The following is a 26,710-nucleotide window of genomic DNA, read 5'->3' as shown; positions in this document are numbered from 1 at the left end:
TGAAAAGTTCAAAACAAACGTCTAGATTAATTCTTTACCACAAAGCTTGTCTTGGAACTGAAGCCCAAACTGGTGAATAAGGTCAAAGCTCTCCACAAGGAATACGTGATCCTCAAATGGTGGTGATGCCATCGCTCGCAGTGAAGTCATATCGGCTCTGGCGACACCAATGGCGTAGATCTCAATCCCAGACTCTCTTGCAGCTGCCGCCACTTCGGCCACGCGGTCCTGAGGGCGACCGTCTGTCACGATAACAGCGACATGGGGAACGTTGGGACGGGCGCCTTCCTCGGCAGAGAAGGCTACATTCATGGTGTAACGGATGGCCAGGCCGGTCATAGTGCCCTGTGCCAATGGAATGATCTCGTTGATAGCTTTGACCATCTGCGCTGGCTTACTGAAGGCTTTGAGGGAGAAGACGTTCTGGACCTGGCTGGAGTATTGGACCACACCAACTCTTGTAGAATCCAGGCCAATGTCCAGCTCATGGATGATGTCAATCATGAACTTGCGCATGGTTTCAAACTCATGGGGACGAACGCTTCGGGAGCCGTCGATGATGAACACAAGGTCAACCGGGCCAGATTTACACTTTGGTTCAGCTGTAAAATGTGGGAAAATAGAATTATAAACCATGCAATGACAATATTGACACAGTTTCAAACTATGATAAAACAAGTACAAAGGTTCTTTATTGGCATTGATGGTTCCATGAAGAACCTTTAACATCCATAGAACCTTTCCAGTGTGCAAAAGGTTCTTTATAGTGGAAAAATGTTCTATAGATTACTAAAATATTCCTGACACTAAGAAATAATGCTTCTTTGAAGAACGGATTACTGAAAGATTCTTTAGGAAAGCCCAAAATGATTTTAATGACTTTTGTAATAATTTTTAAAAGGGAGGAAAAAAACTTTTGTTGTTGGCATTAAATGTTGTCTAATCAAACTCTATTTGGGTCCAAATTAATCTGTCAGGTGGTAGTCAAACTGGGAAGATGGTTGACCTTTTCCTTGGTAACCATTAAGAAAATTATCAGAAATAAAAGATCATAAGTTCTAGATAAATATGCTTTGTGTGGTGAATTAATGGCTGCCAAGAGCATGAAACCATCAAAATTCAAAAGACATTTAGAAACCAATCACTTTTACTTTTCAGCCTAATCTCATGTTAATAATTTTGCTTATTGAGCCAATGCAGTTCATGTTAATACATTTTGGTTTAGCTTTGCATGTAAAGTCTAGATCCTGAAGACTTTGAGAACCACAGAAATATCTGATAAAAAAAAAAACATGCTCTACAATGGCCATCTGGTTTGCCAACACCAACACAATTGTGCCACTACTAAATTCTTAGTGTAATCGACAGACTCCTGAGGTAGTGTCTACCACTGTTACTGTCAAGATTGATTTATTAGCATTATAACAGCGGTTTAACCAACCTGATTTAGGCCTTGCTTCTGTCGCAGCCATTATGGCTATTAGCACACCAACATACACCAACACACGTGTCATGTTTCGTCGACAAAGGCCCAATCTCGCCGTAAAAATCCCACTGGCTGTAGGTGGAGAAGGGGAAGAAACAGAAAAACTGCAGGTCAAGGGAAATCTGTGCTTTAAAGGCAGCCAAACATTCCAGTCTGAGCTTGCAATAAAACGGCGACACCAAACAGATGGTCCACAGCAGCACTTCTGAACAGGCCGTTAACATGGAAGAGTTAATAGACTTTTGGGCCGATCACATCACCACAGGCTCCGAGTTCAAACGCTGTGTGAAGTAATTGCTGGAAAATAACAGCGTCTGGGACATTGGCGCTGTAAACAGCGTGCTGTCAGTCACTACGACTTTCACAAAAGGATTTGCCTCTCCAAGGGCCTGATAAGGGTTATCACTATCAGAGGGGCACATAATGGTGGAGTGTGTCATGGTTTGGCATGAATTTTACTGTCTTTGAACCCAGCAGATAAACAGCCAGACAGATTACTGTTGTGCTGCATTCCTAACTATTCTATTAAAAACAGGATTTTCAGCGGTACAATTTGCAGAAGTTGAAGATGATATGCTTACAGAAAGAATACAAAAATTTTAATTCTATCTTCATTTTACCCTCATTTAATTACCTAACCTCATTACACGACAAATTTACTTGCATTTTTTGAAGCCATATAAAAGCTTTATGTGTGGAACAGATACAAATTTAAGATGTTATTTGCTAATAATCTTTTCCATTGCTCTCAAATCTTATTCTAAGGCCACACTCTAAAAAATGCTGGGTTGTTTCAACCCAAATTTGGGTAAAAAATGGACAAACCCAACCATTGGGTTAAAGTTTTAAATGCATTTTTTTAACCCAATGGTTGGGTTTGTCCATATTTGACCCAAATTTGGGTTGAAACAACCCAGCATTTTTTAGAGTGCATACACTATATACTGTTCAAAATTTTGGGGTAAGCTGGGTTTTTTTTTTTTTTTGGAAAGAAATTAATACTTTTATTCCTCAAGGACACATTAAACTGATCAAAAGTGACAGTAAATGCATTTACACTATTACCAAAGGAATGAATAAAATGGAAATAGTTATTTTCCCTTTTCCTATTCACTAAAGAATCCTGAAAATATATCACAGTTTCCTCAAAAATATTAAGAAGTACAACTGATTTCAATATTAAAAATAATCAGAAATGTTTCTTGAGCAGCAAATCAGTATATTAGGACAATTTCTGAAGGATCATGTGACACTGAAAACTGGAATAATGATGCTGAAAATTCAGCTTTGATCACAGGAATAAATTACTTTTTAAAATATATTCAAATAGAAAACACGTTTTTAAGATTGTAATAATATTTCACAATATTACCGTTTTTACTGTATTTTTGATTAAATATATACAGCCTTAGTGAGCAGAAGCAACTTCTTTCAAAAACATTCAAAAATCATACCGACCTCAGATGAACAGTAGTTTGCGTCACATGTCCAATGTGAACACTCATTTGTTAACAATGGTGCCAGAAAAGTATAAACTGCTTCTACAGACGTAAGTAACTCTTACATATTCAAACTTTCCTTGTTGCCACCAAACCTGCATCTTTATGGTGCTTTTCTTGTCATTGTTGGACAATCTCAAAGAAAAAAATACCATGAGGATGAGTAAATTATGACAGAATTTTCCTTTTAGGGTGAATTAACCCCTTTCAAATTTAAAGATATTACAGATGCATCCCAATACACTACTCTACTGCTCTCAGCATGAAATGAGAGAATTTCTCATTTGGAGTGACCTCTATGACCAGTGCTGGTTTGTGGTTTCTCTAAGCCTTGATGAAGACTCAGCACATAACCGTCGGTTTCAGTGGCATCCAGGTAAACGGCAGTCTTCAGTCCCTTGTGTGCTAATACAATGAAGCCTTCTGTGCTATATGTGTACATTAGGCTTTGAGTGTGTGCGTATGAGCTACGGAGGCCCTTACCTCAGCTTTGATTATTTCAGCACTATATAGTGCCATATGGTCTCACACATCATATTGGCAGACGGCCATTAAATTCAGAAGATTAAAGTGGTTATTTCATGTTTACAGAGAATATAGCACCATTACTGGCTTTTGGATGGCAGCCCATATCATCTTTAACTACACTACATTATACATAACATCTAGCAGACATATAAAGACGTGCTGTTATTCCAGACCATTTGCATTTTTTGACTTGTTTCTATTAAAATGGCTTTGAAGAACATGCAGGTCCTTGTAAAAAGGGTTTGCTGATTTAATGAACACATACCCCCATGTTTCACAATTTTAGGCCATGCATCTGGAAATATTGCAAATTCCATGTGATCACATCACTAGCAAGTGTAAAATCACTTATACTTTTTAACTATGATTCCTGTTTCCTTGGTGGTAGTAACTTAAAAGCCAGATGGTTTGGTGTCCATGTTTTGTCCCCACAACTTAATGGGCAATAAATGTCACCCACTTTTATTTCAATTCGGACTTTATGCCTCATTCTGTGTTGACTTGAGCGCCACGTGGAGGGAGGCGTGAGAATTCAGCACCTGAGTACAGGTGACTATCTCTGAAAACAAACATGCATATAGATTTACAAATACTCCTATGAGGCTGATAACATAGTTATTGGAATTGGAGATGGAGAAGTCTTCTTACAACAGAGCTCTGACAGTTACACTGTCGTCACATAGCGAATAAAGTAAAACCAGGTAGCATGAATAACAGTGGAGTGTCTGGCACTGTGGAGGACTTTATGAAGATTTCAAAGCGGCTGATGTACACCTGAGCATCATGCAGGACCAAAGGAAAGGAGACAGAGACAGTATGACAGGTTAGTATGAGAAATATGTTAATAATGGTGGGCATTCTTTTAAGCAAAATAAATTAATTTATTTTTAATTTATATTATATAATATTTATTATGTAACACTTTTATGTACTGATCAAAAATAAGAGAAACATGCATGTTAACAATGGTGGGCATTATTTTAAGCGAAATAAATTCTATTTTTAATTTATATTATATAATATTTTTATTTATTGATTAAAAATAATAAAAAAGAACCATATTAACAATGGTGAGCTTAAATTTAAGAAAAATAAATTGTCATCATTTTCCTGACAATTAAGATAGAAATAAATAAAATATTATTTTTATTTACGTTATATTATATTTATTAATCAATATTTTTATTTATTTATTAAAAATAAATAAAAATAATAAAAGAGGATAATGCATGTTAACAATGGTGGATGTTCTTTTAAGAGAAAGATTTTATTTATTATTTATATCATATAATGCTTGCTTATTATATAATATTTTTATTGATGGATTAAAAATAAAAAACATGTTAACCATGGTGGGCATTTTTATAATATAATATTATTATTAAAAATAAATACAAAATAAATTTAAAAACCCCCAAATTCTCATTACTGTAAAGCATTAAAATAAGTAAATATTGATTCTCGGCATGAATCATATATCAGCATAAAGTCAGTACAACAAATGCAACTTTTACTGCTTTACAATTTAAATAACATAGCATCTGTTATTAATTGTGCATGTTAATTAGAAATGGTGGTGAAGGGAAATGTTCTTAATTGTTAAAAAATGTCTTAATCTTAATAGTTTAAAAAACATGCTTTATATTCTTTAAGAAGAGTGTAAGTTTTGACTCTGGGGTGAAATATGACCCTATTCATTACAAGTTTGAGCATTAAAATTTAGGACAAAAAAAAAAAAAAAAGTGACAGTGATTGACAGTGTCTCCCTTCAGAGTAACGTAGAGAAGTGTGAAAAGGTGGCAGGCAGTAAAAAAAGAAGAGTGACAGCACATTTCTTCCAGTGTGCTGAGTATATCTTTGGAAGACCGTTTAAGCTTCTCAGATCCCAGCTCAAGCCCAATGGGATCTCCACGGGTTAAACCTTGCAGTGTAAACATTTCTCTCAGACAGACCAAAGAAAAACCCAGTGTGAGGTAGTGAGAGAGAAGACAGGAGTATTAGAGGAGGAGGGCGAATGGAGGAAAATGACAAGCATGGTTTCTTTGGCAGCAGATTGACTGACAGCTTCAGAGCACAGTTAGATTAACTAACAGCAGCTTCTTGTTGAAGCAGGATTGAAAGCAGATGTGACGCTTTGCTACTAATAGCGGTTTTGCCTCCAGCCAACCACTGTGCACCTAAAGCATGTACTGGTTGTGTCCCAAAACCTAGAAAGCTGCCTACCTAGACAGCACTGTGCAAATGCTGTTTAGCTTGGCGGCTCACTAGGTTTTTAGACACATGCTGTTCTATATTTAGATTCATTCAGCTCTTGGCTGTGTTCAGAATAGAGTAGTGTACTACTTACTGCACAGTATATACTGTTTACTGTCACAGTTGCTTGAACAGAATGTTAAACATGCTAGAATAAAGGTTTCAAACATTAGTCAACCTCATGATGTTGTTGCATGTTTAATTCAGCAATACAGTCAATCAATAATTAAATAAATGTGCATTGGTATGCAACTTTGTATAGATTATAAATAAAAATGGGTAAAAAATGTTAAAAGTTGCAGCCAACATATCTTTGACAGAAATAGTAGGCCAATTTGAGAGCACTGCATTGTGGGAGACAGTATTCAACAGTGTGTTTTGGCTGTGTACTGCACACTTATGATATGGATACAGAACAATTACATACTGTGCACAGTATACATACTGCAGTGATAGTAAGTTAATATGCCATTTTAAACAAATGCACTTTTCGCGGGTATAAATCTGTCACATGACATTTAAGAATACACATATATTATATTTTAAACAAATCAAGTGGGTTTTTTTTATTAAATATCGCGACAAACATTTATTTTTAAATAATTATTGTCATATTTCTCAAAACTTGTCTAAATTATTGAATTTCGGCTGAATTTTATAAAAACACTGATATTTAAATGCAGTATTTTTTATTTTATTAATTTTAAAAAGATAACGTTTCCCTCAGGGAAAATTAAAGGAGATGTATAGCCTGAAAACATCGTTTTAAAAAAATAATAATAAGGCGAAAATATTGCTCAGCTAAGCACATTTACCATGCTTCTAACATTCAGTATGTTTTACCATTTCACAGCTGCTATTTAAAACATTTTTTCCCCGAAATACTGTATGTCTTTGTTTAGGAGGTCACTCTCCAGGTCGTTAAACAAACAGTTTCATTAGTTTTGCTCCATTTACAACTCAATAAACCATTAAAAGACAAGAAACAAAGATGTTTTCCTCTTAATTCTCCAGGGTTGGCCATCGTGGACTCTACAGAAGCCTCTCACCTGTACACATCAGACGCGTGCTTCACTCACCTCAGGTAATGACACAGGTACAGACTCTCCTGTGGAAGTGGGCAACGGTATCCAAAAAATATGAAGCTGAAGTGGTTCAGGAAGCCTATTAAAAGAGTCAAACAGTTCCTTAAGGTGAGTAACGTTAGTAAACTCTCCAGGCGATTATGCAGGCACAGAGTGAACAGTCAAGACATTGGCCAGGTATTAAATCTACAGAGCACGTTTAAAATGTAGATCCCACCCCCGTCCGAAATGGGAAGAGCAGGCAGGATTTCTTTGGGGGGGTTGCTGCAGGAGAGAGAACATTAACGCTTTCTTTTAGTGAGCCTTCAGAAATTCCTTGCGGTTCTGCTTTAGTCCACGATTGATGCACGAGCTCCTGAAGTGGCATTAGTGAACACAGAGCTGACTTTATCCGTCTGAATTTCATTTACAGTGATGCTATTTTCTTTATAGGCTTTCTATGAAATATTAGTGTCTGTATTGAGGTAGGTAACGTTTAAGATCTTAGAGTGCCGTTTATACGAAGGGAAAGTGTTTTAGATAGGCCTACATAACTGGTCGTTTAAAGGGATAGCTCACCCAAAAATTTAAATTCCAAACCTGTATTAATTTCTCTCTTGTGCTGAACACAAAATAAGATATTCTGAAGAAACTTGGTAACCAAACAGTTTCTAATCACCATTGACTTCCATTTCTTTCTGGCCTTCTTCGGTCATTTCTGACCGAAAGATTTTATATTTTGAATTGTTAAAAATCGTATCTTTGTCGGAATGAGATGACACTTGGTGACTTTTGTAGCATTACCAATATGAACACACAAAAAAATCAAGGACATGATTCGGACATGTTAAGGCATCGTAAAAAAAATAGTCACACTTACCTTCTTTTCGGTCAAAAATGACCGACATAGGAAATGAATGGGAAATACGAAAAAATACAACAACTCAGAGAATCTTTTGTTGGTACAAACTACAAATCAGACACTGTGCAGAAACAAAGTGTGCAGCACTGAAGGGGGGACACTCTGAAATGCCAAGAGTGCAAAATAGACACAAACACCCCCCCACCCCCCTCCCCCCACACACATATATATGAACCAGCACGACTATAAGACAGAGCAAGTTTATGCAAATGTGTGAAATAAAAGCAAAAATTCAGCCACAAAGCAGTAAAAAATGAACTGCAAGAAAGGGGTTACACTCTAAAACACCAAGAGTACAAAATAGAAACACCCACTCACTTACACACATTCACAGACAAACACACACACAACACACCATTATACACATACAAATGAACCAGTGTGGCTGTAATAGTATGGTAAAATTGAGCCAAAACTCAAATAAGAGGATGAAATCAGATCAAACACAGATTTTTTTTAAGCTGTTATAAAACACACCTGTTCATTTTTGTTATTTTTTATTGAATTTTGATGTTACGTGTAACAAAATGGCGCCCTGTATGTTCAGGTTTGACTGTAGTAAAATTAATGCAAAAACCGATGCTTCAAATCAACATTAAAAAAAAAAAAATCTAAACCGTGACAAAAAGTAGTCTTTGAGAATGTCTAAGTTTAAATCCATATCCAAAACTTAATAAAAATAAGTGTTTGTGTCCAAAAACCACTAGAGAATTTTATATAGAGCTCTATGGGAATCTAGTGGTTACGACATGGCATTGCATAAGTTTTTCTTTTTTTACTCTCACCAAATGGCACTAATCTACCTTCAAAAAAATTTATTTTAAATGCCTTGTCTCTATTTTAACATGGAATACTGCTTTAATTGAAAAATAATTTAAAAATATGTAAAAAAAAAAAATTCTATTATTTTCAATGGGGAAAAATAGTTAATAAAAATTGTATAAATATTGCATAGTATCATAAAATACCCTCAAAATTTTATATAATAATCAAAAAATATTATAGAACAAGAATATATTACATTGGTTTTCCTGAGGAACAAAAAAGTTACTTTCCAAGGCTTCGGTCACTTTTGACCGTAAAGAAGGTAAGTGTGACACCTAAACGAAGAGGGCCAGAGGGTTAATATGGAAGTCAATGGGGACCAACCAACATTCTTCGAAATATCTTCCTTTATGTTCAACAGATGAAAGAACTTTATGCAGGTTTAGAACAACTTGAGGTTGAGTACAGAATTTTCATTTTCAACTATCCCATGATAAAGGAGTTTGAAGGAAAATGTTTTAGATGAAGTATGGCATGTTAAACCGCATGAAACATATTGTCAAAGACACAGGATTTAAAAGATTTTAACAGTGTGTAGTAATTTAAAAAAGCCAAACACAGGGATCCAATTTGACCTCCATCCAAATGCACTTAAGTAGGAAATAACATCACTGCCTTTGACCCAGAATCCTCCTGGGAATGCCTCAAATAAAAACCCAGGCAGACTGACTGAAACATCCTAAGCCTGGGGAATTAGGTGAGCTTTCAATTAAAGCACTTTCACTCTGCTGGGAAATACCACATTTATATCATTGGGCTTCTGATCAAAGAAATTAAAACTCCCAGAAAATTAAGCACTGTTAAAAAAATATATGAATTTGAATAATATGAGGCATAAAAAAATGAAACAAATAACTGCAAATAGATCATATCAAACGATTAATCAAAGTTAAATAAATATTTTGTTTTTCATTAGAAATCTACATGGAGAGCAAAAAATGAAAATCTTGTCATCATTTACTCACCTCATGTCATTCCAATTCCATGATACTTTCATCCTTCTGTGGAACATAAAATATGCTTTCTTAATTCTTTAATAAAACGTGCATCATAAGATTCTTCTGGGATAAAAATAATTTATTTTTAAATATATTTCCCCAAATCTGTGTATCAAATTCTCCAGCTCTATAAAACAAAGTTATTTTTCAAAAATGATGGGAGTGTGTCATGTTCTGTCATCTTAATATCTCTGAATCACTGTCTACACATTCAACCCATGCACCCACAGAAAAATGACTTGCATTTATTTCAGTATATCTATCATTATAACTCTATAATATCTATTACTGAATCATACAGGCTGCTTGTTACTGTGGTTAATGTCAGAAAGCTCAGCAGAACTCACCACAGACATAAAGGACAGCCAAGAAGGCTGTTAATGCCCCTACTTTCTACAGTAATATCAATATTTAAATTGTGTCGCAAAATAAATAACTCTTCCATGATAAGATCTTTGAGAAATTCACTGATAGTTTACTTTGGAGAGGATGTTTTTTGATTTATCACCCTTTTAAGAATTTTTTTTTTTTTTTTTTTGCATCACTAGGGAGGAACAAAATTTCTCCTTGTTGCAAAATGTAACCAGAGATTCAGTGAGGCAATACCTTCAATTCCGACCTGACCAATCAGTGATCATCTTGCATGCCAAAGTTGCTCAGAAGTCTTATGGGAATGAGAAAAGGTAAACATTTTCAGGAAGCGAAACACACAATGTACTGGAAATCAGCTGGTTTAGCTGATGGGAAAATGTCTAAACTCAAATCTTTGCTTGAAACATCACATCATACCAGCTTAAAGGATTAGTTCACTTTCAAATTAAAATGTCCTGATAATTTACTCACCCCCATGTCATCCAAGATGTTCATGTCTTTCTTTCTTCAGTCAAAAAGAAATTAAGGTTTTTGATGAAAACATTCCAGGATTTTTCTCCTGACTTCAATGGCTTAATACGGGTCTTATCTAGAGAAACCACTTATTTTCTAAAAAATAAGAATAAATACACTTAGCAGTGTGTAGACTGCCGGAATTCTAATAGAGAAGAAGAAGAAGAGAGCTAGTTCAAGATGAGCATTTATGGTTAAAATGTATAAAATCTTAATTTTTTTTTTTAGAAAATGAGTGATGGTTTCTCTAGATAAGACCCTAATTCCACGTCTGGGATTGCGTAGAATGCTTTGAAGCTGCAATGAAAATGTAATTTTGACCTTCAACCGTTTGGAGGCCATTAAAGTCCACTATATGGAGAAAAATCCTGGAATTCATCAAAAACCTTAATTTCTTTTCGACTGAAGAAAGAAAGACATGAACATCTTGGATGACATGGGGGTGAGTAAATTATCAGGAAACTTTCATTTGAAAGTGAACTAATCCTTTAAACTGGATTTTGGAACAGGGAAGCTGGTTTGTTTCTGGTCCAAGATGGTCTACCAGTTCTGTCCAGCTTGATAAAGATTGACTAACCAGTTTGGACCAGATTGTGCCTAGACAGAAATCATCTAACATGTTCCAAATGTTTGTTCTAGCCATATTTCCACCAGGTTATTTTATCACTCAGCACATAATTTACAGAAATTAAAACTATTGCAGACCTCTTTCTTCATGTCTCATTCCAGAAATAATGGTTTGTGTGTTTCCATAGGTTTTTCTGTCCCCCTCCTTGTGTGTACCTCACTGGACAGGGATGGAAACTCAGACAGGAGCAGCTTAAAGGTCAGTGGCTTGTGACTTCATTCTTACCATTGTAATTCAATCTAATTATTCCATGTATATTCACACAGCATCAGGTCTAGGTGAGTCCAGTTGTCGGCTTTTCGGTTACATGGGTCTGGACAGCTCCACTGATCCACGGACCGACAGTTTCAAGCTGAGCTTTGAGGAGCAGACAGACAAGAGGGTGAGACATTGCCAAAGCGCAGCGATCAAAGAGGAGAGAGTCTGTCAGGCTCATGAGAGAACATGACTGCTGTGTGTACAGAGAGATTTGGAGATGGGATCATATGTTTATTCTACCTGGATTACAACTAGGTTTATGTAAGGAGGGCAGTTGGGTGAACAAAGAATATAGGCTTGGTCTGTTAGTTGATTTATTCCTGCCCACAGGAAATACTAATCACAAACAAGATCTCTTTAATATCTGTCCAAGACAGCAATGAGATTAAATGGTTATTTGAATTCTCAGATTCGTATGTGGAAAACCCCCACATTTGCCTCCTCTTAAGAAGAGAAAATTAAAAACTGTGTTCAGATTTGCCAAGATAGCAAAGTCTTCCAAGACTTTGTATACAACTGACAATACTGTTTAAAAATGTGGGGTCAGTAAAAAATTAATACATTTATTCAGCATGGATGCATTAATTTGATCAGTAAAGATTGAAGTAGGTAAAAACTAATAATGTTACAAAAGATTTCTATTTATAATCAATGCAGTTGCTCTTGAATATTCTATATTCTAATAAAAAAAATTTCACAATAGATGATAATAATCAGAAATGTTTCTTGAGCAGCAAATCATCATATAAGAATGAGTTCTGAAGGATCATGTGACTCTGAAGACTGGAGTAATGATGCTTAAAATTAGAAAATTCAGAAAATATAGAAAGTTTACATTTTAAAATGTATTAAAATGGAAAATTAATTTTAATAATAATATTTAATTATAATATTTCACAATATTACTGATTTTACTGTATTTTTGATCAAATACATGCAGCCTTAGTGAGCATAAGATACTTCTTTCAAAAACATTTTTTTTTTTAAATCTTACCGACCCCAAGCTTTTGAACTTTTGTAAATGTTAACAACTGACTCAATTGTGTTTCACTTTTTTCCAGATGTTTGCCTGCGCTAAAACCTTGTATATCTCAGATACAGACAAACGAAAGCACTTTCGCCTGCTGCTACACCTGTTTCACAGCGGAGGGCAAGAAATTGGCACGTTTAACAGCAGACTCATTAAAGTCATCTCCAAACCATCACAAAAGAGACAGTCCATGAAGAATGCTGACTGTGAGTCTGTGCATGTGTGTATTTGTGTATTGTCAGAAAATCTATATTTAAAGGGGACCTATAATGCCCCTCTCACAAAATATAATATAAGTCTCTGGTGTCCCCAGAATGTGTCTGTGAAGTTTCAGCTCAAAATACCCCACAGATCATTTATTATAGCTTGTCAAATTTGCCCCTATTTGGGTGTGAGCAAAAACACGTTTTTGTGTGTGTCCCTTTAAATGCAAATGAGCTGCTGCTCCCAGAAGGCGGAGCTTTAACAGCTAGCGCTTCAGTTGCTCAACAGCAACAAAGCTGGAGAATCTCACTCAGCCAAAATGACGATTGTCAGTAACAGTGTTCAGTGTACATTGATCAAAAGAAGAAGTTACAACTTTTAGAATGCAACTGGATGTTTCTGAATGGTTAGTGGATACATTTATGCAGTTGCTGTGGAGTTGATTCAACTCATCGACTAGCATGTGCCGTCATGTTAATCTCTTGTGCAAATCCAGCGTTGAATTGACCCTCGTTTGTGAAGCAGTGCGGCGTAAAATGACGGCATGACAACAACACTCTACTACAACAACTCTTCCTCTTCTCTAAGGCAGTCCAACATGGCCTCACCGCCTTTGTTGCGTGTTCTCAGGGCCGGGGTTTATGTAAATTTTAGGGTTAGTAATGTCACGAACCCAGGAAGAAGCTCATTGTAGTCCCTACAAGCCCTTAAACAGAGAATTCTTTGAAAGAAAATATCTCCCTTTGCATTGAACTTTGAGCATCGCAACTTTTCAGATGTTGTTTATGTTCAAACTGCAATATTACACACTAACTAAATTTAAAAAAGTGAAATCATAATGAACCACCCCTTTAATTTGATGTAAGCGATAGACATTTACTCCACTGGAATTCAGTTTAATGCCTATTTTCACAGACAGGGCTCAGAACACAGGATTAGGCATTTAAGTGTTTTTTTTTAAATGTGCCTTAGAAAAAAGCATTACTGATGTGCTTCTTGAGACAAAACAATGGCACTGACATATTTTAAAATATGTCAGTGCAAGTTGCTTTCAGTTAAAACAGCTCAAACATGCATTTTAGTCTGCGACTAGGCTTAAGACCTGTCTGTGAAATGGGGGGTTTGAGTTCTAGGGTTATAGGTCATGACTAATTTCCACAGCACACAGTTTCCCCTTTTTTTTTTTTTAAAGTTTTGTTAGTGTTGTTAACAGTTGACAACCATAGTACAAAACAGTACAACCTATTGAATGGACTGTTCATCTATCCCTCATTTGGATCAAATCAAACATGAAGTCTACCCTGACTAAGGGCCGTTATGTAAAAGGTTCAACCGGAGTAGAAACCAAACCCCTGTAAGTTTATGTTACCATGTCTTTGTGTATGAGAAGTGGGGTCAAGCCGCTAAATAGTGTCACCCAGCAGCCATTGCCACAGAAGTCAGACATTTGACCTCTAACCTTTTGATCCTAAAGCACACACTAAGAGGGCATCTGCTGTTGACATTGACTATTGGATCCACAGAAAGGTTCTACGGGGAAGAAAGAGGCGCTTGACATCTGAGAGCAGCAGTCAAGTGACGTTGAATTCCTCACCATCCTGTGGGAGAGACGGACAATGAGACAAAGTCCTAGAAAAAGAACAGACTGGCATTAGTCACAGTATATCAGTCATTTGAGTTTGCTGTCTTCTCAGTCTGAATGTGTATGCATAGATGTCAGTGAGTGTTTAAATTATTGTGCCGTCTCCTTTGTTTGCCCATAGTTTTAGTTTTTGTAAAAAAATCTGTTGTAACTTTCTAAAAAGTGTGTTTGCATCTGCAGTGTGTATTTCCTCAGGCTCAAAAGTGTCGTTGTTTAACCGTTTGCGGTCACAGACGGTCAGTACGCGTTACCTGGCGGTGGAAGACGGGGCTTTTGTTGCCAGTGCGAGACAATGGACGGCCTTCACTGTCACTTTAGGTTGGAGATGCATTGCTTTTTATCTCAGTCCTTCATACATATAACTGAATAAAACAACGTTTAAAAATAACAAATTTCTTTTAACTGATTACCCATCTTCCTAGCGTTATTCCCTCTCATTTGCAGGGTCCGCTTCACACACACACACACATTTTAATTTGGCACAGGTTTTACGCCGGATGCCCTTCCTGACTTCTTTTAACTGACCAAAACTATAAATTATGAGCTTTTCACACTTGAAATTGCTAACACGGGGTTCATATTTCATCCTCATTAGTAATGAATCATGGGTAGGCAGGTTTCAAGATTTCACACCACACATTTGTGAACCCTCTGTTCTTTTATATAACATTCATATGTTTACAAGGTTAACAACATTATAATAATTGCATGCAAATGATGCATTTATGTGCAGAGACAGTCTATTTCTCAAAAAAAAGGCAAATACACTACACACCTAAGAGTATTATTATAATAACTCATTCTACACCTTCTAATGACATGGAAAACCCCTTTTGCGGAAGTATCTCCTTTAACCCGGGTTCACCCATGCATATGCACAAACCCACTCTATGTTATAGGGACTAATTCACTGCTCACCACAGTAGCTAAATAAACACAAGAAACCCAAACAAGTCTAGAAACAACTGTCCAAAACTCCATGCTGGACGTCCTGCGTAAATAAACTCTCACTAACCCTTATAGTGCCTCATTGCATTTTAGAGTAAAATCCAGTATATGACATTTCCCCCCCCAAAAAAATTGACATTATAAAAGCTCCAATTGTAAATGTCAGCAACATGTGTTCAACAGCTGGTACAAATGAAGCATAAATGGGTTTAACCCCTGTACAGCGCCCAAGGCCAGATCCTGGTCAGAGTAAGGTCTATTTTTCTCTCTCGCCCCCTACAGCACTATATCCTAATACTTACTGTCTTTCAACTCTGTTCGTATAGTGGAGGAGATGCAAGGTGTTCATAGTGAATACACCGTGTGTGACAGCTACATCTGTTACGGCTGTGTGGTTCAGCTGGTATGCACTGACTCAGGAGTGGCGCTGCCACCAATGGTATGTATGCAAGTATAAAAAGTATTTTTTCTTTCCATTACATGATTCACAATCAGCTTAATCATCTCTTTTAAAAGATATACGAGTTGAATTTAGGGTAAAATGTGTAATTTCTGTTGCACTAACAACGCAAAACAGAATAGAGTGCAACAGTCGGGTTCCGCAAGTAAAAACTCCATTCATTTTCTCCATAGGAAAATAGATTTTGAACAAAAATCTATTTTCAGCTTGTGCTGAAGCCATCAGCCCACTTTAATTCAGATAATTTTTTAAAAATAATCCTGTTTAACAGTGGAATACCTGGTGGAAAACTACATTACCCATGATGCTGTACAGAAATTACACCAATCAGAGTTGAAAAATGTAATCGATGTAACTTGATGTAATTGAGTCAATCTCCCTACACTCTCAAAATACTTAAATGTTTGTATGTTTATGCATATTTTGCATTAAACTAAAAATATATTGTTTATGTATACATTTAGTTTATTGCATATATTATATATATATATATATATATTTTAACAAAATAAGAGAGATCATACAAAATGCATGTTATATTTATTTAGTACTTTCCTGAGTAAGATATTTTACATAAAAGATGTTTTCATATAGTCTACAAGACAAAAAATAGCTGAATTTATTAAAATAACTCTGTTCAAAAGTTTGGGAACCATTGGTTCTCAATACTGTGTGTGGTTACCTGGATGATCTACGACTGTTTAGTTTTTTGTTTGTTTTTTGTGATGGCTGTTCATGAGTCTTTTGTTTGTTCTGAGCAGTTAAACTGAGCTCTGTTCTTCAGAAAAATCCTCCAGGTCCTGCAGATTCTTCAGTTTAAGGATTTTCTGCATATTTGAACTCTTTCCAGCAGTGACTGTATGATTTTGAGATCCATCTTTTCACACTGAGGACAATTGAGGGACTCAAACACAACTATTAAAAAAGTTTCAAACATTCACTGATGCTCCAGAAGGAAACACGATGCATTAAGAGTCGGGGGGTGAAAACTTATGAACAGGATGAAGAAGTCCAAATTTTCCTTATTTTGTTGAAATATCATTTATACTGCCCTTTGGAAGCAACAAAAGATACTTGCATGTTTCCCGGAAGACAAATTAAGTACAATTTACATTGATCAAACACAAAAAGTTTTCACCCCCCGACTCTTAATGCATTGTGTTTCCTTCTGGAGCATCAGTGAATGTTTGAACCTTTTTTAATAGTTGTGTTTGAGACCCTCACTCCTCAAAAGGGTTCAAATATGCAAAAAAAATACTTGAAAACGGAAGAATCTGCAGGACCTGGAGGATTTTTCTGAAGAAGAGAGTTCAAGGGACTCAACAAGGGACTCATGTACAACCATCACAAAACAAAAAAAACAGTTTTAGATCATCAGGTAACCACACACAGTACTAAGAACCAGTGATTCCCAAACTTTTGAACAGGGTAATTTTAATAAATTCAGCAATTTTTTTTTGTCTTGTGGACTTTATATAAACATCTTTTATGTAAATTATCGTACTCAGGACATTAAAGGACATTAAAAAATAGCATGCATTTTGTATGATCTCTCTTACTTTGTTTAGGGGTTCCCATACTTTTATATATATAAAATCAACATTTGTAAATTAGTAGTTTTATATTTCTCCATAGTTTTTTATTTGATTGTGCTGTTTGCTTCATGGGATTGTAGTTCTTTCCATCACTAAAGCAGTTAAGTTCACAGTCTTGTACCTTTGCATTTTTGTCTGATTTTCAAAAACTATTTTGCTTCAAACCAAAGTTTGTAGTGTTGTGATTAATCTCGTAGCTGATTGGCTTGGTTCATGGCTTATAACACTTTAACAAAGCCTTTCTTTAAATCCTTATGGGAAAAAATAAATGGAAAAAGTACTTCAAAAAGAATACAAAATCTTAATGCACTTGGTGCTGCATGCTAACAAAGTGTACAATCATGCATGTTTTATTTAAAAAAAAACCTTGTTGAACTGAATCTGCAAGTTCTGTGTATTTTTAATGTATATTTTTTTTACCCATGTCTCTGAAGTCTCTTCTGTACAAATTTCCATCCCTGTGGTGTTTTTTGGAAACTGGTCTACTACCAACCTGCGTCACAATTTGCTGATAAAGCACTTGATCAAAATGCCAAGGACAACGTTTGAATACCACATTTAGCAGATTAGCAAACAGAATAGACCTTCACAATGTTGTTTTAGTTGTTTGAAATCGCTGACTGGTTTGTTTTGGTTTGCAAGAGTGTATTTGAAGCCCTCATGCAGCAGATTTTTGATGGGTGAGCTGCAGTTTTGGAGGAGGGTGAACAGTCAGGCATATTGTGCAGTACACAGGTGCTGCGGGGGGCCAGACGAATGAGACCAGGTGCAGTGGTGCATGATAGAAGGGCGAAGATTTTTTTTTTTTTTTTAGGTCTGCTCATATCAGATTTCTGAAAACAAAAATGAAGAGGACTATACAATTTTACTCTAAGAAATAAAGGTTCCAAAAGGTTTTTTCGGTTGTAATATTTTTGAAAGAAGCCAAAATGCTCTCCAAGTCTGTATTTATTTGATCAAAAATTGATAAAATTGTTTTCTGTTTTAATATATTTTAAAGTCTTCAGTGTCACATGATCCTTCAGAAATCATTCTAATATGCTGATTTAGTGCTTAAGAAATATTTATTATTTTATTTAATAATAAAAAATGTATTTTATTTTGATTTATTTTGTGGAAACCATGATACACTACAATTGATAGGTTTGGGGTGAGAAATCTATATATAAAATAATAATAATAATACTTTTATTCAGCAAGGACACATTGAATTGATTAAATTAAAGACAGTGAAGATATTTATATTGTTACAAAATATTCTGATTTCAAATAAATGCTGTTCTTTTGAACTATTCATCAAAGAATCCTGAAAAAAAAACGTATGACAGTTTCCACAAAAATATTAAGCAGGAAAAATGGTTTCAACATTGATTAAAATAAATAAATAAGAACCATTATTAATAACTGAGCACTGATAATAGTTGATATTTGAGCATTTTAGAATGATTTCTGAAGGATCATGTGACACTGAAGACTGGAGTAATGATGCTGAAAATTCAGCTTTGCATCATAGAAATAAATTACGTTTTTAATTGTATTGAAGCAAAAAAATAGTTATTTTAAATTGTAATAATATTTCACAGTAGTACTGTTTTACTGTTTTTTTATTTAAAAAAAAAGCTTTGGTGAGCAGAAGAGACTTTTATCAAAAATAAAAATCTGCATCACTATATAAAATCTAAACAGCAGGGGTCTGGAAGTAAAAATCTCATCTTTTTCCTTACAAAATAATTCCTTTTTAACAAAAAATATAAATGTTTAATAATAGACGTACCATTATCTCTTATGATTAATTGCTTCCGTACAATCCATAAGCATAATATTCCAATTTCTATTTAATTTCTTTTTTAACTGAAACTTTCCGAAGCAAGAATAAGAAAAAGTTGAGGCTCACTGTTTCTCTCTATTAAAGGGATGTCAAATGTAAAAAAGAAAGAAAAAAGATGAAATGGTCAGCTGTGTGAAGAGTTACCGGATGCGGTTTTCTTTCTTTGTAGGTAATACGTAAGGTGAACAAGCAGCATGCATGTCTAGACGTGGATGAGCCCGTGTCTCAGCTTCATAAATGTGCTTTCCAGTTCAGAGACAGCAACCACATGTACCTCTGCCTGTCCAATGAAAAAATCATACAATTCCAGGTGAACACATGCAATGGCATTTAAATATGCATATTTAATTAATAGAATATTGAAATACATATATGAAAATGCATTCACTCACCCTCATGTGATTCCAAACTTGTAGGCTTCTCCGTGTCCCAAGGAAAGTAATAAGGTGTTATTGAATGATGGATCCTGTTGGACCATCATTGGAACAGAGGTAGTTGAATACACCTTCAGTGAGAGTCTCACCGGTCACCCGACCACCATCAGCCCTGTTCCTGTGATCAATGGACTAGAGGTCAGAAATCAAGCACTCAGTGAGGTTTCCTCATTACGTCTCTTCTAATCAATTTTAAAAATGAAATTGAATGCTACACTCAATGGGGTTCTATATAGGACCCCGATGGGTTGTTGACTCAATTTTTAAGAACTCTTTACGCCAAAAAGGTTGTATAGCAGGAGAAATTATTGCGTAATACTTTCATGTTTGACAGGTTATTTGAATTGTTTCTAGTGATAAAATGTTTGTGATCAAATCTGGTTACTTACCTAAAAAACACTTACATATCTTCATGATTTTTGTGATTTAGTTAAACGGAGGGGGACATGTGGCCATGTTGGAGCTTCATGGAGAAAACTTCAGTCCGCACTTAAAGGTCTGGTTTGGCGACATGGAGGCAGAGACCATGTTCAGGTTAGCATTTATCATAAATAGCTGGATTACATGCCCTCATTTTTGGTGCAGTGTTGGGGAAGATACTCTAAACCAGGGGTCCCCAAACTTGTTCCTGGAGGGCCGGTGTCCTGCAGCGTTTAGCTCCAACTTGCATCAGCACGCCTTCCTAGAAGTTTCTAGTATGCTTAGTAGGACCTTAATTAGCTGCTTCAGGTGTGTATGATTAGGGTTGGAGCTAAACTCTGAAGAGACACAGGCCCTTCAGGAGCAGGAATGGTGACCCCTGCTCTAAACCATGAGGATATTGTAGTTCAGAATGCTGTAGTTTCAAAGTTTTAACCACCCTTTAAAAAAGAAGCAAGCTACATACAAACAACTACTAAAAAAACTCTCCCATATATGTCATTGAAATGAAAATATAGTGATAAACTGGGATATTTAATACAATATTTATGTCGCCACAAACAAGAAACACCTAAAAGTGTGTGATGACTCAAATTATTTATTTTCTGGTTCACTGAAAAAAAAAATTTTTCATTATATGCCACAAATTGTTGGAAAAAATGGCTTATTTATAACTTACAGACTATAGTCTACACTGTGTTTGTAAACAGCTAAGCTACTGTCACACGATTTAGCTGGTAAGATTTTTTTTTTACTCTTCAACACGGTTTAAACAGTAGATAAAAACAGGAAAACTTATTTAAGCTATTTAAGTTCCAAGTACTGAGTTGTGCCCTTTCAGTTTATGACTTACCATTCTTGTAAACCACAGGAGGTCCTGTGTAACACAAGATTATGGTCTGAAATGTTCCTCTGCAAAGCACAGATCTCATCATTTATCATAAAGCACAAATGTCACAAGGAAGGATTTGAAGGAAGTTAAACACACTTAAACACAGGGAAACATCTTTGAGGAAGATAACAGAATTTTAGACGACCACAAGACAAAATATACATTTTACAAGCATTTTGTTGTGTTAAGTGAGCCATGATCATCACCTAATTACAGAATGTGGTTGATGTTTCTTATTGTGCTAATTGGAGGCTAGTTACTGTACCAAAACAGCATAAGCCGCTTGAGGTCATGATTACAGTGAGTTTATCACAATAAAGGGGTGTCTAAGTGCCTAAAACATGGTAAGCAGTTTAAAACACTGCCCATAGTGGCTTATTGCTGTATAAATAAATGCAACAGCAATATGATACAAGACAACAGTGTTCAAAAAACAATTTATAATAATTATCTAAGTATTCACTAAATATTGCAGATCATTAGTCAAAATCTTGAAGGCAAGGCACCACATTTGAATAGGATGAAAGTACATTAAGAATGTTTTGCATTGCAAGTTTACTTAAATTACAGATATTTTTAAGTGGCTTTGAACATTGCTAATCCAATCATTAACTATCTATTTTATAAATTACAAGTAGTCACCATGTAGTAAATAATACAGCACAGGTGCGTGCAAGTTCATAGCCAGACACAAAACAAATTTCCTGCACGTACTAAAATTTTCCCTGTGCAATAATTTTAGTATGGTGTCCACCTTGCCAAGGCTCCAGGTATGCCGTGGTGCGACATTCCTGTCTCAGCAGGCTGGAGTGGAATGATGGTCTCTCTCAGGTCCTTGTAGGGAGGTTCTTAGAGCTGTAGTCAAGTGTCAGGAAGGTCAGCGGGTGATCTGCAACTGAAATGACTGCAAATCAGTGAGGTGTAACTTCCTTCAACTTATGTTACAGGAGGAAAATATTTATCAGATCAATACCTCAAAGTTTGACAGTGGCAGTGATTGCACTGAAATATATATATATTGCTCGGCCAAAAAAAAACAAAAACAAAACAAAATTGCTGTTTGGATTTTAATAGGCAAATACAGTCTATGACTGGATCATTATTGCAGTGATTATTATGTTTTCTAGCATGTTATGTGTTTGGGAACAGTTCTTCTAACCCTAATTGATGGAGTGTGTAACTTTTAATGGCCATATTCCAGAATGGCAAAGCCAAGATTCATCAGGCTCAAGAATCATTTTCACACATGAATTGGCACCTCTCCAGTCCAGTCCAGTCCTTAATTCATTGAAAGTTTTTGGGATGTGCTGGAGGAGACTTTACAGAGTGTTCACCTCTTGTATTGTCAATACAAGATCTTGACCATTTGATTTGCTAAAATCATTTAAGTTCATTTTTTTCCGCATTAATGTACACACAGCACCCCATATTGACAGAAAAGACATTTTTGCAGATTTATTAAAAAAGAAAAACTGAAATAATCACATGGTCCTAAGTATTCAGACCCTTTGCTCAGTATTTAGTAGAAGCACCCTTTTGATCTAATACAGCCATGAGTCTTTTTGGGAAAGATGCAAAAAGTTTTTCACACCTGGATTTGGGGATCCTCTGCAATTCCTTCTTGCAGATCCTCTCCAGTTCTGTCAGGTTGGATGGTAAACATTGGTGGACAGACATTTTTAGGTCTCTCCAGAGATGCTCAATTGGGTTTAAGTCAGGGCTCTGGCAGGGCCATTCAAGAACAGTCACAGAGTTGTTGTGAAGCCACTCCTTCCTTATTTTAGCTGTGTGCTTAGGGTCATTGTCTTGTTGGAAGGTAAACCTTCGGCCCAGTCTGAGGTCCTGAGCACTCTGGAGAAGGTTTTCATCCAGGACATCCCTGTACTTGACCGCATTCATCTTTCCCTCGATTGCAACCAGTCGTCCTGTCTCTGCAGCTGAAAAACACCCCCACAGCATGATGCTGCCACCACCATGCTTCACTGTTGGGACTGTATTGGACAGGTGATGAGCAGTGCCTGGTTTTCTCCACACATACCGCTTAGAATTAAGGCCAAAAAGTTCTATCTTGGTCTCATCAGACCAGAGAATCTTATTTCTCACCATCTTGGCAAACTCCATGCAGGCTTTCATGTGTCTTGCACTGAGGTGAGGCTTCCGTCGGGCCACTCTGCCATAAAGCCCCGACTGGTGGAGGGCTGCAGTGATGGTTGACTTTCTACAACTTTCTCCCATCTCCAGACTGCATCTCTGGAGCTCAGCCACAGTGATCTTTGGGTTCTTCTTTACCGCTCTCACCAAGGCTCTTCTCCCCCGATAGCTCAGTTTGGCTGGATGGCCAGCTCTAGGAAGGGTTCTGGTCGTCCCAAATGTCTTACATTTAAGGATTATGGAGGCCACTGTGCTCGTAAGAACCTTAAGTGCAGCAGAATTTTTTTTTGTAACCTTGGCCAGATCTGTGCCTTGCCACAATTCTGTCTCTGAGCTCTTCAGGCAGTTCCTTTGACCTCATGATTCTCATTTGCTCTGACATGCACTGTGAGCTGTAAGGTCTTATATAGACAGGTGTGTGGCTTTCCTAATCAAGTCCACTCAGTATAATCAAACACAGCTGGACTCAAATGAAGGTGTAGAACCAAAAAATAAATCTGTAAATATGTCAACAATTCTGTGTTTTTCTGTCAATATGGGGTGCTGTGTACACATTAATGAGGAAAAAGTGAACTTAAATGATTTTAGCAAATGGCTGCAATATAACAAAGAGTGAAAAATTTAAGGGGGTCTGAATACTTTCTGTACCCACTGTATGTATATATATATATATATATATATATATATATATATATATATATATATATATATATATATATATATATATATATATATATATATATATATATATATATATATATATATATATCAAAGCAAACTTGTAAATCTGACTGTAATTATAATATATGTCCACCTCAGGTCCTCCAGGTCTTTGCTGTGTGTCGTCCCTGATGTGTCTATTTTGAGTGGCGAGTGGAGATGGGTGAGACAACCAATCACAGTGCCCTTATCTCTGATCCGATTGGACGGGCTGATCTTCAGGAGTTCATACTCATTTACTTACACACCAGAGCACAGCGCCCCCTCTCAAGTAAACGGTACAGTGGAGAGAACCGCAGACTCAGACTCGCTCATCGACACCATACACCAGGAGTTCACGCGAATGAACTTTCACCTATTTATACAGAGCTGAGAACACACACACACACACACACACACACACCTTGAACCACAGATTAATCGAGGCAAATATTCATGTCAGATTACGTCCAGCTCTTGTTCAGATTCTATCCTCTTGTTAACACTTACACTAACAAGAAAAACTCTCCCAGCATGTAATCACATTGAGCTTTATGGAGCTTACACACTAGAGACAGCTCTGCATGGAGTTTGCCAAGATGGTGAGAAATAAGATTCTCTGGTCTTATGAGACAAAGATAGAACTTTTTGGCCTTAATTCTAAGCGGTATGTGTGAGCGTTTGAAAGTTAGGAATGCACAAGATCTGTGTACTGAGGCTGTGGAAAGAGCCGAGGCAGTCTGAAATAAAGTTAAAACATTAGTTCACTTCAGAATTAAAATTTCCTGATAATTTACCCCCATGTCATCCAAGTATCTATGTCTTTCTTTCTTCAGTCGAAATGAAAATATGGAGGAAAGAAATTAATGTTTTTGAGGAAAACATTCCAGGATTTTTCTCCATATAGTGGACTTCAGCGGCTACCAGCGGGTTGAAGGTTCAAATTTCAGTTTCAGTGCAGCTTCAAAGAGCTCTACATGATCCCAGCCGAGGAATAAGGGTCTTATCTAGCGAAAAGATAGGTCATTATCTATCACGTTGGAAAGGTCACACGTGATGTAGGCAGAAGAACCGTGGTAGGGCGAAAAACCTATGAAATCTTATTAGGGCGAAATCTCATTTTCTCCTTCAACTTCAAAATCATACGACATTGTTGTTTTACCTTTTTTTGTAAAGTCCGTTTGACTTAGTCTTTGCATGTTTTCTTTGTAAACACTGGATCGGTACTTCCGCCTACGTCACACCTGACCTTTCCAACTTGATTCTGTAATGCGTGGCGCATCCCAGAGCAGTGCAAGACAAGCATTTGTGGTTAAAAAGTATATAATTTGTCTTTTTTTCATTTTTTTAGAAAATGATTGATTGTTTTGCTAGATGAGCCTCTTATTCCTCGTCTGGGATCACGTAGAGCTCTTTGAAGCTGCACTGAAACTGCAGTTTAGACCTTCAACCCTTTGGTAGCCATTGAAGACCACTATATGGAGAAAAATCCTGGCATGTTTTCCTCAATAACTTTTATTTCTTTTCGACTGAAGAAAGAAAGACATAAACATCTTGGATGACATGGGGGTGAGTAAATTATCAGAAAATTTAAATTCTAAAGTGAACTAATTCTTTAATTAGCTTCATAACATCAGTGAATTTCTCATCAGTCACCATGTTGGAGCAAAAGTTTAAATTCTCTGTGTGATGGAGCATCACTTTTGCAAACCTTTGTTTTCTATGCCTTAACAGTAAACACATTTATAAACATATAATTTATAATATAAATACATTTCTATTTTAAAAAAAATGCCATTCTATTGAACTTTACAGTCACTTTTGTTCAATTTAATGCATCCTTGTTGAATAAAAGTATTAATTAAAAAAAAAAAATATATATATATATATATATAGCAAACACTAGTAATAAGACGATCAGAATTGCTCTAATAAGCGCTGATGCAGTTATGTATTTGATGTTATTATGTCCTCTACTCTGCTTCTGGTATCTTTTACATAACGCTGCACATAACTCTACACAAAGCTGCTATTATACAGCACCCCTACCACATCCAAGATCATCTTCAAAGGATGAAAGCTTAGAACTTACTCTATAAATTGTGCTGAAAAGTGTGAAACTGTGTCTGTGCACATTTTTTAGGGGTCTTAGAGGTCTTTGGCTTGTTTCCTCCTCTTAATTACTAAAGCAAATATGTGTGAGAGGGACCGGCACATCAACTAATCTTTATCATGTGTCCACCATTGCCAACAGGCCCATGGAATTTATTTTCACATCAATCCATTCCGCTCGGAGACAAGAGATATGAAGGGATCTATTCTTCTATCTGTATCCGTTCTTCACACCTCTTATGTAACAGGACGGATAGTATTCAATACCATAAAAAGGAAATTTCTTTCAGCTTTGGCTTCCTGCTTGAAATTAAACTCTCTGAGTGACTTAAACTTAAACTTTGGGCACGTGTACGTGGCACATCAACAATCTCCTTCTGCTGCTCCCTCTGAGCATAAAGAAACCTCTGTCCTTTTATTTTGGCCGAGCATTTGTCTAATATATCACCACTCTCCCATCATTCCACCCCGATCTGCCTTCTGAGCCAATCAGTGAAAGGATCTAGCCTGTGATTGACAGCTCATTTACAGCTCTGAGAAGGGCCCTTTAAGGTCTGAGAGGCCAATGCCTGGGCAGAGAAGATGAGAAAAGTATGAAAAATATGTTCGTACTCATTGTTCCCAAGAACTTGTGTGTTCAGGGGCCAAATGTGAGCCAATTAGTATGTCAAGGTAGAGTACAGAGTGGACAAATTTTGAATAGATCAAATCCTGTGCTATGGTAAGAAATGGGTTATTATAAATGCTTTGAAGGATTTGTCATGTTTGACAACATAGAATTTTAATCTCTTCTTCCTGAACATTGCACAAAAACAAAACATGTACAATGGAAAGTTCAGACTTAAAATGTCAAATTGATCAAAAGTGACAGTAAAGACATTTATAATGTTACAAAAGATTTCTATTACGAATCAACTTTGTTGATTCTTTTCAACTTTCTATTCAACAA

The 26,710-nt window shown here is 36.2% G+C and overlaps 2 protein-coding genes across 7 annotated transcripts in view; one reads left to right on the top strand and one right to left on the bottom strand.

Moving 5' to 3' along the window:
* matn4 (matrilin 4) overlaps positions 1 to 6,984 on the bottom strand; it is a 24,609-nt gene extending 17,625 nt beyond the window's left edge. For 2 of the 3 annotated variants that reach the window (XM_067373802.1, XM_067373801.1), the window contains exons 1-2: positions 1,442 to 1,700; positions 39 to 602 (exon numbers count right to left, since the gene is read on the bottom strand). In XM_067373802.1, the coding sequence (XP_067229903.1) occupies positions 39 to 602; positions 1,442 to 1,514 (637 nt within the window). In that variant the 5' untranslated portion in view covers positions 1,515 to 1,700. Of the gene's footprint in view, positions 1 to 38; positions 603 to 1,441; positions 1,701 to 6,845 lie in introns of those variants that run through there. The other variant, XM_067373799.1, reaches the window with a different exon arrangement.
* rbpjl (recombination signal binding protein for immunoglobulin kappa J region-like) lies at positions 4,160 to 26,710 on the top strand. 4 transcript variants are annotated; one of them, XM_067373804.1, is made up of 13 exons: positions 4,160 to 4,336; positions 6,781 to 6,850; positions 10,124 to 10,258; positions 11,216 to 11,286; positions 11,367 to 11,470; positions 12,408 to 12,582; positions 14,403 to 14,540; positions 15,497 to 15,609; positions 19,223 to 19,363; positions 19,470 to 19,625; positions 19,918 to 20,021; positions 23,770 to 23,948; positions 25,904 to 26,710. In XM_067373804.1, exons 1-13 carry the CDS (start codon positions 4,297 to 4,299, stop codon positions 26,086 to 26,088), a joined length of 1,611 nt encoding a protein of 536 aa, XP_067229905.1. In that variant the 5' UTR covers positions 4,160 to 4,296; the 3' UTR covers positions 26,089 to 26,710. The 4 variants fall into 4 exon arrangements, with proteins under 4 accessions (XP_067229905.1, XP_067229906.1, XP_067229904.1 ...); XM_067373805.1 differs by having other exon boundaries at positions 11,355 to 11,470; positions 14,418 to 14,540; XM_067373803.1 differs by having other exon boundaries at positions 11,355 to 11,470.

This window comes from Chanodichthys erythropterus, chromosome 21, assembly GCF_024489055.1.
Source record: "Chanodichthys erythropterus isolate Z2021 chromosome 21, ASM2448905v1, whole genome shotgun sequence".
In the NCBI taxonomy this organism is placed as follows: Eukaryota; Metazoa; Chordata; class Actinopteri; order Cypriniformes; family Xenocyprididae; genus Chanodichthys; species Chanodichthys erythropterus.
This window is presented reverse-complemented; position numbering and strand designations above follow the sequence as displayed.

Bases quoted from the DNA above. Each gene is read 5' to 3' on its own strand.
- rbpjl (XM_067373803.1), top strand. From the start codon at position 4,297: ATGCAGGACCAAAGGAAAGGAGACAGAGACAGTATGACAG. The intron at 4,337-6,780 runs GTTAGTATGAGA...TTAATTCTCCAG, and splicing joins AGACAGAGACAGTATGACAG to GGTTGGCCATCGTGGACTCT. The intron at 15,610-19,222 runs GTATGTATGCAA...CTTTCTTTGTAG, and splicing joins GAGTGGCGCTGCCACCAATG to GTAATACGTAAGGTGAACAA.